General features: G+C 43.0%; 1 protein-coding gene across 1 annotated transcript in view; it reads right to left on the bottom strand.

Annotated features, from left to right (window-relative positions):
• GRIA1 (glutamate ionotropic receptor AMPA type subunit 1) overlaps positions 1-13,552 on the bottom strand; it is a 318,773-nt gene that overhangs the window by 120,717 nt on the left and 184,504 nt on the right. The window contains 2 exon segments of the mRNA XM_030211572.1: positions 5,102-5,263; positions 9,978-10,031. Coding sequence (XP_030067432.1) covers positions 5,102-5,263; positions 9,978-10,031 — 216 coding nt within the window.

Below are 13,552 nucleotides of genomic sequence, written 5' to 3'. Positions count from 1 at the left end.
CATCAGGATGTTACAAAGCCAGCCAGCCATAGAACATTGAGGTACAAATTATATAGTAGATATTTCCACAGAGGGTTAACTGGCGGTAATCTAGCAGGGCTGCACACTGCCCGGTTACTGCCGGGTTAGCGCAGGAACCCTTATTGCCACCTCAATGGATGGTGGTAAGTGCTCCTCCCCACATGGCAAGTTCAATCTTACCGCGTGGCCATTTGCTTTTTCAGCTTTTTACCTGCTGAAGTAAAAGGACCTCCACGAGCGACAAAAACAACCCCCGCTGCTAGCGCAGGGTCCTTTTTACCACAGCTTAGTAAAAGGGCCCCTTAGTGAGTAGTGAGCCCTTAATTATCAGCAATTGGCTGCTAACAATCAATTAATTGAAATTAATTGGCATTCATTACAATTTGCACACACATCTGGCTGTGTGCTATTTTTATAAGGCATGGAGTCTAAACTCTACTAGCGTGTAACTTAAAAAGGGGCGTGGCCGTGGGCATGCCAGGGTCGTTCTGAAAAGTTGTGCATGTAGTTATTAGAATTCTGCCTTAGGGTACCTAACTTGGGTGCCAGCATTTACACAAGGTTCCATCAGGAGTAAGTCTTGACACCTAAAGTTAGATGCGGGAATTGGTGCTAAGCATGTGCGCCCCTTCCCAGAATCATGCTTAGTGTTGATTTTTTTTTCTGGTGTTGAATTTTGAGCTTCATTTATAGAGTTCCCTCCTTACTGCACTGAAGAAAATCTGCACGGTAAGGTTATTGACAGCACAGATGAAGGTTCAATTTATTTGATTATCCGCTTAAGGTCAGATCAGATACACTTACCACCTCAAGTGCATCTGTGCTATCTGAGAGCACATGGTAAATTATTGTGCAGTAGCTTAATGTGTGGTGCACATTCATTCCCCACATATAACAAGGTACCCAGTTAGCATGTCAATTCGTGTGCCCTAACTTTCCTGCTAGCATGGTAATGGTTACCACATGCTAACTGTTAGTGCACGTTAGTAAAAGGGGCCCATAGAAGATTTTTGGCTGTTCAGATCATTTGGTCCATCCTGGCCTGCCTACTGCATTGCCACCTCTCTTATTTGATCCATGATCTTCTAAGTCCCTCCATTAGGCTCCTCCGAGTCATACACGTTTGAATTCTGTTACTGTTTGACTCCTATCACCTTGATTGGCAGTCTATTCCACGGGTCGATAAAATATTATGTGTAGATATGAATCTTGTGTTTTATTTGTAACATGAGAAAAATGCATTAGGTGAAATATATCCAGACATTCAGTCATTATTTGGCTCAGGAATGCTGCAGAAAGTAGACCACATCATTTATTAGGTGAAAAATACATTCTAGTAACAAAACTTAATCTGCCTATTAGCTGGACTTTTCTAATATTTCATTTTTAAGCGCTTTTTGTCCACGTGATAGCACCTATTGGAGAAGCTCCATCCGTCTATGTGTTCATCTATATGCATAAGTGCAAAGACACATACACACACAAGATGCACAAATATACAAAAACACACAAACCCCCTCCATCCCCCTCCATACTCACATACACCCATAAACATATACACATACACCCACATACAAAGATACACATGCATGTGAAGACACACAGACCCCCCCCCCCCCCCATTTTGCCACACACACAAACACATGCCTTAAATAGCGACTCTCACTCTAACAAAATACACTTTATTATGTCTTTTCATTTCCAGCCCCAAATAGACATATCTGAGTTTGTATGTGGAGGCAGAGGAAATGTGTTATATTGATACACTATAAATTTTATAAAGGAAATGCCTACTTTTAGGTGCTAATAAAGCCCTTATCTGGAATCTATTCTGTAACAGAAAGTAGGTTCCAGGGCCAGTGCAAGGATTTAGGCACCCCAGGCAAACCTTCAGCCTTGTGTCCCCTAGGTAACTTTGGGTGTCTTGCCTCCCCCACCCAACACCATCCCTCCTAGAATTATCTGAGTAAAGGGCCTATTTAACAACTGTTCACCTTGACCTCCCTCCCTACTAGTAAAAAGTCTTCCTGTTGTTTCTTTGAGTTTCTGTAGTCTTGAAGACCTATTAGACACAATATTGAGCTGCTGGCGATCAGCATTTTGCTGAACGTCACAGGCATTATTCAGGACATTCGATGCTGGGCCATGACCAGGTTCCGCAACTGAATTTCCAGGTATATGGAGCTGGTGAAAAACATAGTCAGTTAAGTGCAATATTCAGTACTGAACTGTGGCGATGGGGAGCTGCATAAAAGATAGGACTAACTTTTATGCAGTTACCTTGGCCGGTGAAGTGCCAACTCTGCCCCCCAGAACTCCCCTCAAAATAGCTGGTTTCATGTTGGGCTCTATGTAAACATTTTTAGTGGCATTATTTGGTTAAGTGCCACTGAATATGACCGTTACTCCTGAACAAACAATCTACCAGCCAGGAGCCATATCTGGAAGGTTAAGTTGCATTGAATATCGAACTAGCTATTGTTCTTCAACTGCATGTGCTCTTTGCCCCCACCCCTAGGACTGCTGACGTAGGAGACTGCCTAGTCTTGCCTAATCGATGGACCAACCCTTTATAGAATACCAGTGTAGCAGCACAATACACATCTATATTTTAGGTGCAAGCCATTTAAATCAGCTATAAAGCTGGTGTAAATTCTTGTGCCTAGATTGCTAAACCCCCCCCCCCCCCCAACACACATCTAATCATAAATCATAGCAAGCAAATCCGATCTTACTATTCTCTTTGAACGGAGGAAAAGACTTCAGATGCTCGGCTTATCGTTGTAAGTTTTTTCAACAGGACTGCTGTGCGAACTGATCATCAGTCATAAAAACCTCTGTTCCGTAAATTTTTAATTTTTTAATTACTTTTTTCCTTTTAATTTGCTTTTTGCTTGCTTTCTGTCATTACTTTATGTCATAATAGTACTGTATATCTCCTACATTTTAAGGTACCTAATTTGGGAGATATAGAGTAATATTATGACATAAAGGAATGATAGAAAGCAACAAAAAGCAATTAAAAGGAAAAAAAGTGTTCTGTGCTGAAATCCAGCGTATCCTATAACAACATGTGTAACTTAATTGGCTTAACAAATCAATCAGTGTTCTTTAACAGCACTTAACAAGCAATAAGCACTAATTGGCAATAATTAAAATTTACGCGTACAACTCAGTAAGGGGTCCTTTTACTAAGATGCACTGAAACATGGCCTGCGGTAGTATAGATGTATGCTTTGGGTCTGAGACCTTATTGCAAGCCACTGACCTAGTGGTAAGGTCTTATGCGGTAACTGGGTGGTAATGGTCTACACGCATCAAATGCCATTGACGTGCGTAGCTGCCGCCCATCAGAAAATAAAAATATTTTTCGGATGCGCATAGTGGATGCGTACCAAATTGAAATTACCACAAGGGCCATGTGGTAACCGGGTGGTAACTCCAATCCGACTCACATTGGGTCCACGTAGGTACCTACGCGGCTTAGTAAAAGGGCCCTAAGTGTATTCTGCAATGCACAGAGCCTAAACTCTGATGTGTGCAGGCAAAAGAGGGCCATGGTTATGGCTGGGCAAGTGGGCGGTTGCATTGACATTCCAAAATTTACACACACTCTTATAGAATATGCCCCTCTGCGCCTAAATCTAAGTGCTGGTATCGACGCCCCCACTTTCCTTGGTATAAATGATTGTGTGTAGCTCTAGGCGCTGGGATATCAACTAAGAGTATTTCATATACCATGTCTAAATCTAGGCACCACTTATATAATACACTTAGGGAGAAATTTATTCCTCACAGATTTTTCAGGCGCCATATATAGAATCAACCCTTTATGTGTATATCTGTGGGCCCTCAACCTATCTTCTCCCTAGACTCCGCCCACAAGTATGTACACCTTTAAATGATGCATCATCCCATTAGACACCATTTTATAGAATAGCACATAGCCAGAATATGGGCATTTACATGCATATATGCACACATATGCATATGTTCCTGGCACCTAAATGTTGGCATCCTTCTGATAGAATTACCCCTGAATAGGCTGAAGAGTTTCAAGTTTAATAGCAGTTGATATACCGTTGAATGGAAATCCTTTTGAACAGTCTACATACATTAAAATTGAAGTAAATCAAGGAACAGAAGGAGAATAAAAGTTAAACGATGTTAATTTACCTGCGTAAATGATTAGAGTACTGGCTGTATAGGAATATTTGCACATTCGTTCATAAATGCCAAGAATCTGCTGAAGAGCTATTCTGCCAATATGTGCATATCTTGCATAGTGTATATTTGACACATGGGCAGAGTATGGCTGGACTCACACTTACATGTATAACTTTAAATTATACACATATCTCTGGCATTTACCAGTTCTATGGCTGGTGTACATGCGTGCATCTAAATTATTTAGACACCTATTTTGCCAGTTATGTTAGTATTCTATAAAGGAAAATAGGCGCCCTACTTTCCTTTATAGAATAGTCCCCACATAGGAAACCTTCTAGTCACTTAAATATAGCTGCATTGTTACAGAATTACTCCCAAACCCCTGGATTCTATAAAAGTTGCCAAAAAATGCACATACAAATTTAATTGAATAATGAGCTAATTAATGCCAATGATTGTTTTTAATAAGCAATGATAGGTGCTAATTACAATCAGTTAACATGTATCAATTGTAAATTTAGGTGTGTGATCTGCGCCTAAATTTCATGTGTGTCCTGGAAAAGGAGGCACAGAATGGGGAGGGTCATGGGTGTTTTCCGGGCAGAGAATGGATTTGAGTTATGTGCACAATGTGAACAAGAGGGTTCTGCATGGATATTTAGGCGGAACATTTGCACCATTTTTCACTGGTGAAAAAGAACGCGCCTAAATTTACATGCAACCCCTGCACTTAGCACTATTCTATAGGCTTATAGAATAGCGTTATGATTTATAGAATTCACCCCAAAATGTTCATTCTTGAACTTTTTCTTTTTGCTTTGTCAGGGATGCTAGCTAACTTGTTCTGAAATCTTCATTTTTTTGTAGTGAAGAAACTGATTTTACATTTTGTAGGACCACTTATTCTTGCCTTTGGTCTCTTCCAGTCGACTCGTGGATGTTCTCTGCCGTCATAATTTTTCCACTGCTGCATTATTCGGGAAGCCACTCCGTCTGTGTAATTCACCAACTGGAAACCAGTGACATTAGCTCCAGCATCCTTAAACTTCTGCAGATCAATGTCCATGAAGCCCTATAAGGGAAGCACACAAACAAATATGAACTAGAAAGAAATCTCAGGGAAGATTTAGATCAGGTAACACTTTACATCTAACAGGATCATAACACAGATTGCAGGTACAGTATGTACAGAAATAAACTCTAGTCTTTACAAGTCAGACAACAAAAGAAATCTTAAAAGCCTTTCATGTGCATATGTCTTTTAGGCATTTAGAAATTGTGCAGGTGATATAACTTTATATCCAAATGTGCATATAGCTTGTGCAAGAGAAACTACCTGAATTAAACAGTGGAATTAACTAGGCAGGGTTGGATGGTTTTGCAATTACGTCCAGACTTTTGAAATACATGAGTTAAACCGGTCGGTGGGCCATTCCTGGCTGGTTAACTTGCTTTGAATATCGACCAATGGTATATTTAATCTCTGCCTCTCCAGGTCAATATTGGGGCACAGACCACTGAAGTCTGCCCGGTACTGGTCCTACTTCTCACTACTGGAGTTGCCTTCAAGACGTACTCCAATCTGGATCCTGACCTGTTTTTTTCCATTTACGGGACCCAGACTGTAGAAGTCTGCCCAGCATTGGTCTAACTTCTCAACCTCTGAAGCTGCCATCAAAGCTGATTCCAGCTATGAGGTCCATTTAAGTTATGCTTTATTGGATTCTATCATTTTCTATATAGTGTTCTGTGTTTATCCCATGCATTCTTGAATTCCTAGCTTACCTGGATAGATATCTGGGTACCAGTACTCAATAATCGGCGGTACCTGGATAGTTTTTGGCAGCTGCTGAATACCCAAATGTTCACTACCAGTTTCCTTTGTGTTTATCCCATGCATGTTTGAATACCATTACCATTTTTATCTCCACCACCTACCGCGGGAGCGCATTCCATGTATCCACCACCCTCTCCGTGAAAAAATACTTCCTTGCATTACTCCTGAGTCTGCCCCCCCTTCAACCTCAATTCATGTCCGGTTTAGAAGGAATGGATTCACAGATCAGTGGCCTACCAAGGGTGGGGCGGTGGGGGGGTCCACCCCGAGTGCATGCTGCAGGAGGGGTGCAGGGAGTAGCCGCATGGCTGTCAGCTCCGCTGGTTCCCTACTCCCTCTGCTATTACTTCCTGTTCCGGGGTAGAGGGAGCAGGGAACCAGCGGAGTCGACAGCCACGCAGCTGCTCCCAGCACCTTAGCAAGTAAGAATGCACCCGGGGGGAGGGGGCTTGGAGGTGGTGCACCAGGGGGAATGATGCACTCGGGGGGGGGGGGGTTGTTGCGGGCACCCAGGGGGTACAGACAATGCTGCACCTGGGGTCGAGGGTGCACAGCGGTGATCTGTCCCGGGTGGCAGCCGACCAAGGAGTGCCTCTGGCGGAGATTGGGTGGCAAGGACAAATCAAACTCAGGTACACATATAAAGAATCGCATACCATGTATAATGAATTTATCTTGTTGGGCAGACTGGATGGACAGTACAGGTCTTTATCTGCCGTCATTTACTATGTTATGTTATAAGCTAGAGCAATATAGAAAGCACCCATCTGAGTTTGTAAAACACCATTCTACATGCACGAATCCCTTATAAAATTACCTCTTTTATGATCAGAAACAGTAATTGCACAAGCTATATTTTTCTGCTTGCAAATTCTGCCACGTCGCAGTTACTTCAACAATAACATGTTGATACCAAATTGTACAGTTTTGCTGCCTTTTCCTTCAGTGCCCATCAAGCGGTGTTTTCAAAGTTCTGGTTTCCCTATTTATTGCAATAAGCAGAATAGTTTGATTTCCAAACACTACTTCATATTATTCTTTTCTTTCTTTTTTGTTTCCTTCCCTGCTCAGGTTTGTTTTCACTCCCCTTGCTCCCTTTCTTTCCATTTTAATGTACCTGTCACTGAAATTATATAAAAAATCAGTCCCTGGGTACCTACAGTAAAACAGGCCTTACTAATAGCAGCAATGTATTCAAAGATGCATTCCATTTCAAAGGCACCAGCACTTTATGTTAATTGCAATTTGATGTGTACATCTGTTCCCTAATGATATGCTCCAGCTGAATTTTTTTTTTATTGAGGGGAAAGGTCATCGCTCCATCCATTCACTGCTGGGTTTATGGTGATGCAGTGCTGGCTGATAATTAACATTCTGCTGTTGTCTGCAACCACACTGATTAGAAGGAAGAAGAATAGGAAACACTGTTCCGGGCTCTATTGAATACCTCTGAAATTAGCTGTCTTCATTCAAAAGCAGGAAGACTGCTGGAGAGCGATGAATGATGGGCATCAGAAAGACTTGTAACATTCTTAATACCTGAGAGGCCCTTTTACTAAGCCGCATAAGCGTCTACTTATTTATTTAGATTTTGCTCACACCTTTTTCAGTAGTAGCTCAAGGTGGGTTTCATTCAGGTACTCTGGATATTTCTCTGTCCCACGAGGGCTCACAATCTAAGTTTGTACCTGAGGCAATAGAGGGTTGTGACTTGCCCAAGATCACAAGGAGCAGCAGTGGGATTTGAATCGGCCACCTCTGGATTGCAAGACTGGTGCTCTTACCAGTAGGCTACTCCTCCACTCCAAAATGGCCCCAAATGCGCCAAAATGGAGTTACCGCACGGCTACCACGTGGCTCTTGTGGTAATTTCATTTTTGGCGCGCAACAGACTATCAAAAAACTCCAAACAGCCCAGAATACCACTGCCAGACTCATATTTGGAAAAACTAAATATGAAAGTGCAAACCTCTAAGAGAGAAGCTTCACTGGCTCCCACTCAAGGAACGCATTGCGATCAAGATCTGCACGATTGTACACAAAATCATTCACGCAGACGCCCCAATCTACATGCTAAACCTCGTGGACCTGCCTCCCAGAAACGCCATAAGATCAGCCCGCAAATTTCTCAATCTGCATTTCCCCAGCTGTAAAGAACTAAAATACAAGCTGATACACGGCACCACCTTCTCTTACAGGAGCACGCAGTTGTGGAATGCATTACCTACAGCCCTGAGAACCATTGACGAAATAACTAACTTTCGCAAATCTTTGAAGACACATCTCTTCAATAAGACCTACAAAGAGAACCCATAGAGGGGCATAATCGAACGAAAACGTCTATCTCCATGGGCGTTTATCTCCGAGAACGGGTCCGTGAAGGGGCGGACCGAACCGTATTTTTGAAAAAAAATAGACGTCCATGTTTTATTCGACAATTTGTGAGCTGGGTGTTTTTGCTTTTCAGCGATAATGGAAAATGAAAGCGCCCGGCTCAAAAATGAATAAATCCAAGGCATTGTTCGTGGGAGGGGCCAGGATTCGTAGTGCACTGGTCCCCCTCACATGCCAGGACACCAACCGGGCACCCTAGGGGGCACTTTTACAAAAACAAAAAAAAAGGTAAAAAAAGCTCCCAGGTGCATAGCACCCTTCCCTTGTGTGTTGAGCCCCCCAAATCCCCCTCAAAACCCCACTGCCCACAACACTACACCATTACTATAGCCCTAAGGGGTGAAGGGGGGCACCTACATGGGGGTACAGTGGGTTTGGGGGGGTTGGACGACTAAGCATTAAGCAGCACAATTGTAACAGGTAGGGGGGGATGGGCCTGGGTCCACCTGCCTGAAGTCCACTGCACCCCCTAACAACTGCTCCAGGGACCTGCATACTGCTGCCAGGGAGGTGGGTATGACATTTGAGGGTGAAAATAAAAAGTTGTGAAACATCATTTTTTGTGGTGGGAGGGGGTTACTGACCACTGGGGGAGTCAGGGGAAGTCATCCCCGATTCCCTCTGGTGGTAATCTGGTCATTTAGGGCACTTTTTGGGGCCTTATTCGTAAAAAAACAGGGTCCAGGAAAAGTGCCCTAAATTCTAGCTACAAACGCATACTTTTTTTCCATTATCGGCGAAAGGCGCCCATCTCTCCTCGGCCGATAACCACGCCCCAGTCCCACCTTCGCCACGCCTCCGACATGCCCCCGTCAACTTTGTACGCTTCCGCGATGGAGTGCAGTTGAAAACGTCCAAGTTTGGCTTTCGATTATACCGTGTTATTCATTTTGTGAGATAAACGTCCATCTCCCGATTTAGGTCGGAACTTGGGCGTTTTTCTCGTTCGATTATAAGCAGGATAGCCTTACAAAACTACCTCACCAACCCACCCAGTTATTAAAATCCACCATCTATACTATCCTGCCCAACACCTTCTTTCTCGCTTCCCTTTCTTAATCTCTGTATATTACTAATTGTATCTGATATCCTGGAATGACTATGTCATAACAAAACTCTGTAAGTCACATTGAGGCTGCAAATAAGTGGGAAAATGTGGGATACAAATGCAATAAATAAATAAAAATAAATAAATCTGATACGTGCGACTGAAAACTTATTTTCTGCTGTGTGTATCGGATGTGCGCCAAGTGGCATTTGGCATGCGTAGGTCATTACTGCCCGGTTACTGCGTGAGACTTTACCGTTAGGTCAATGGCTGGTGGTAAAGTCTCAGACCCGAAATGGACGCACGGCAATATTGATTTTGCAGCCTGCCTGGATTTTCAAAGGCACTATACAAGTAAGTGATGCTGAAAATCTGAGATGGACCCTGTGAGTGGGAGTTTTTGGTCTAGGAGCCATTTTTACCTCTATATACTTATCTCATAAGCTGAAGAGTAACAGACGCAGAAGAGCCTAGACATATACCACAGAAATGTCTTATAGAACTTACCAGATTTGCAAGAATGTAGTGGTATCCGATGATGTTTTTTTCCATTTTGATAATCTAAAATAAAGAGGAATTTAAAATAACAATTAACAAAGTTATTTCTATTCCTTATGTTACAGAACATAAGGTTTTCTTTCCCTTGTTGTTCCACTCTTTTTCATGATGTCAAGAAAAATGCATTTAGGAGCCCTTTTACTAAGCTGCGGTATGTCTAATGTGTGGGTAGCATGTGCCAAATTGACACTACTGCCGTGGTAGTGCGGGTGCCCTGCAGTAGTTTCGAAGTTAGCGCGTGCTGTTTTCCGTGGTAGAAAATTGGCAGTGCGGCCACATTGCCCCACTTTTATTTAGTTATTAGTATTTATTTACCGCCTTTTTGAAGGAATTCACTTAAGGCGCTGTAGAGTAAGAATAGATCAAACATGAGCAATAGACAACTACACCAGTAAAAATATTCAAACAACAATACAAAGTATGGCGTGGAGGGGCATAATCGAACAGGGACGTCCATCTCTAAGGACGTCTCGGCGAAGGGGCGTGGAAACCGCTATTATCAAAACAAGATGGGCGTCCATCTTTCATTTCGATAATACGGTTGGGGAAGGCCAAATCTCAACATTAGATCGACCTTAGAGATAGTCGTCCCCGGTTTTCGGCCATAATGGAACCCGAGGACGCCCATCTCAAAAACGACCAAATCCAAGGCATTTGGTTGTGGGAGGAGCCAACATTCGTAGTGCACTGGTCCTCCTTACATGCCAGGACACCAACCAGGCCCCCTAGGGGGCACTGCAGTGGACTTCAGAAATTGCTCCCAGCTGCATAGCTCCCTTACCTTCGGTGCTGAGCCCCCTAACCCCTCCCTCCAACCCATTGCCCACAACTGTACACCACTACCATAGCCCTAAGGGGTGAAGGGGGACACTTACATGTGGGTACAGTGGGTTTCGGGTGGATTTTGAAGGGCTCACATTTATCACCACAAGTGTAACAGGTAGGGAGGGGATGGGCTTGGGTCCGCCTGCCTGAAGTGCACTGCACCCACTAAAACTGCTCCAGGGACCTGCATACTGCTATCAGGGAGCTGGGTATGACATTTGAGGCTGGCATAGATTCTGGCAAAAAATTAATTTTTTTTTTAGGGTGGGAGGGGGTTGGTGACCACTGGGGGAGTAAGGGGAGGTGATCCCCGATTCCCTCCGGTGGTCATCTGGTCAGTTCGGGCACCTTTTTGAGGCTTGGTCATGAAAAAAAAGGGACCAAGTAAAGTCGGCCAAATGCTTGTCAGGGATGCCCTTCTTCTTTCCATTTTCAGCCAAGGCCGGCCATCTCTTAAGCACGCCCCCGTCCCACCTTCGGTACACTGCTGACATGTCCCTGCAATGGAAAGTAGTCGAGCATGCCCAAAATCGGCTTTCGATTATGCCAATTTGGGTGACCCTGAGAGAAGGGCGCCCATCTCCCGATCTGTGTTGAAAGATGGGAGCCCTTCTCTTCCGAAAATGCCCCTGATAGTATACTACTTACAATATCAACACAATACGTCATAGAACATTTTAATTGACAGTGTAGAGTATAAGTAAAGATGGAACGTATAGATAGGTAAGAGAGTAAGAGGAGGTGGAAAATAAGGTGACTAATTTAAAGAAAGTTGCACATGAGGTCAGAAAGATGGTTAAATATTATCTGGTTCTCTGATTACCACAGGAGTAGCACATAAGCACTTACTGCCAACTAAATAGGTGGCATTAAGGGCTCAAGCAGTAAATACCGTGCACTACTCTTATCACCATTTACCATCCAAACTAATGCAGGCCACTTTTTACCGTGGCTTAGTAAAAAGGCCCCTAATAAAATAATGGGTCAATATTCAATATGCAGAGGTCAGCATTTTTGAAAATGCCAGCTGCCTTGGGTTTTTTATACCCAGATATTCAGTGGTGAGCCATACCTGGATACCAGTATTGAATATTGGGTATAAATCAGCCACTGGTATTAACTGATACCAGCGATACTCCGTCTGGTATTCAGGTAACTACCCAGCTACAGTTACTACAGCTTTTTTCCCCCTAACTTTGCGGCACTTTTACTAAGCCACGTAGGCACGTACATGCATCCTATGCATGTCAATTTTGAACTACTGCCCAGCTACCGCGTGGTCAGGGTGATAATTTCATTTTTGACGTGCGTCCGCTATGTGCAGCAGGAAAAATTTTGTTATTTTCTGGCACATGGAGCTAACCGGGCAGTAATCAGCACTCTACGCACGCTGACGATTACCACCCAGTTAACGCGTGGGACCTTACTGCTAATTCAATGGGTGGTGGTAAGGTCTCAGGCCCAAAATGGATGCGAGCCAATCTTCATTTTTCTGCACGTCCATTTTCAGCCCCCAAAAAAGGCCTTTTTTTGCAGGCATGCTGAAAAATGGACCTGCGCATGTTAGCGTTTTTAGCGTGTGCTAATCATTAGTGCATACTAACCGTGTAGATGCCTATAATATATAAGCAGCTGCTTACCACATAGGAGACTACCTTGAAACAGCATTATGCGAAACATGGATCTATGTCGGTGACATTGGATCTCCACCGTACATCATTCACTATTGCTGAAAAGCTAAGTGCAAACTTTGAATGTAAAATTAAAATAGGAGAGACTGAGATAAATGATATAAAGAAATGTTACAATGAAAATATAAGTAAAAAAAATTCAAAAATTGGGATCGATGAGGATTTCGTTACCGCCTCTTCTCAAAATGCTTGGCTCACAATAGCCATTATAGAGGTTGGTACGATAATCTGAGGATATAATATTTCTATGAGCATCTACATGCTTAATGCGTGCTAATTTTTAAGACGAGCTAAAAATGCTAGTGCACCTTAGTAAACAAGGCCCGTAGCTTAATAAAATCTAATTTTTAGCATATGGGAAGCACCCCTTGGTAAGGCATTTTAAGGTGTGAGGTAAGCATGCATTAGTATTTACCATAATTTCTAAACAGACTCCATAGACTCATGGATAGAGGAGTCATTTTGGAATGAAGGAGAAGCAACTCAGTTCCATTCCCACTGTGGCTTCTTGTGACCTTGGGCAAGTTATGTAACACTCCATTGCCCAGGTACAAAAACTTAAATTGTGAGTCCAGTTGGGACAGGCCTGCAAATAATAAACATACCACAGAGAGGCAGAACATCAAGAATCTAATCTAAGACATGGGGTGGTGGTGGTGATGTGTGTGTGTGTGTGTGTGGGGGGGGGGGTAAATATTTATGAGAGTAGGAAGGTTGTGGTAAGATGCAGGAGGAGTTTGGAGCAATACTGGGGTAGGGAATATTTTCCTTAAACAAACAAAACAGAAAATGTTACTGCCATGTCCTATTTTGTTTAAAAATTAAAGTGTATCCCAACCTACAGCGCCCAATCTGTGATTCTCTTAAAACTGAGATTTAGAAAGGCAGTAATTTAAGTCCAGTTCCTCAATGACAATTGAAGTCACTCAGGGTCATTGTTTTTATAACTATTAACTAATAGATTTTAATTATGGGGTATTTGTGTTCCTGTATTTCCCTGGCCCATCT

Source organism: Microcaecilia unicolor, chromosome 8 (assembly GCF_901765095.1).
Source record: "Microcaecilia unicolor chromosome 8, aMicUni1.1, whole genome shotgun sequence".
Classification (NCBI taxonomy): Eukaryota; Metazoa; Chordata; class Amphibia; order Gymnophiona; family Siphonopidae; genus Microcaecilia; species Microcaecilia unicolor.
The sequence above is the reverse complement of the archived record's forward strand: the minus strand, read 5'-3'. Positions and strand labels throughout refer to the sequence as shown.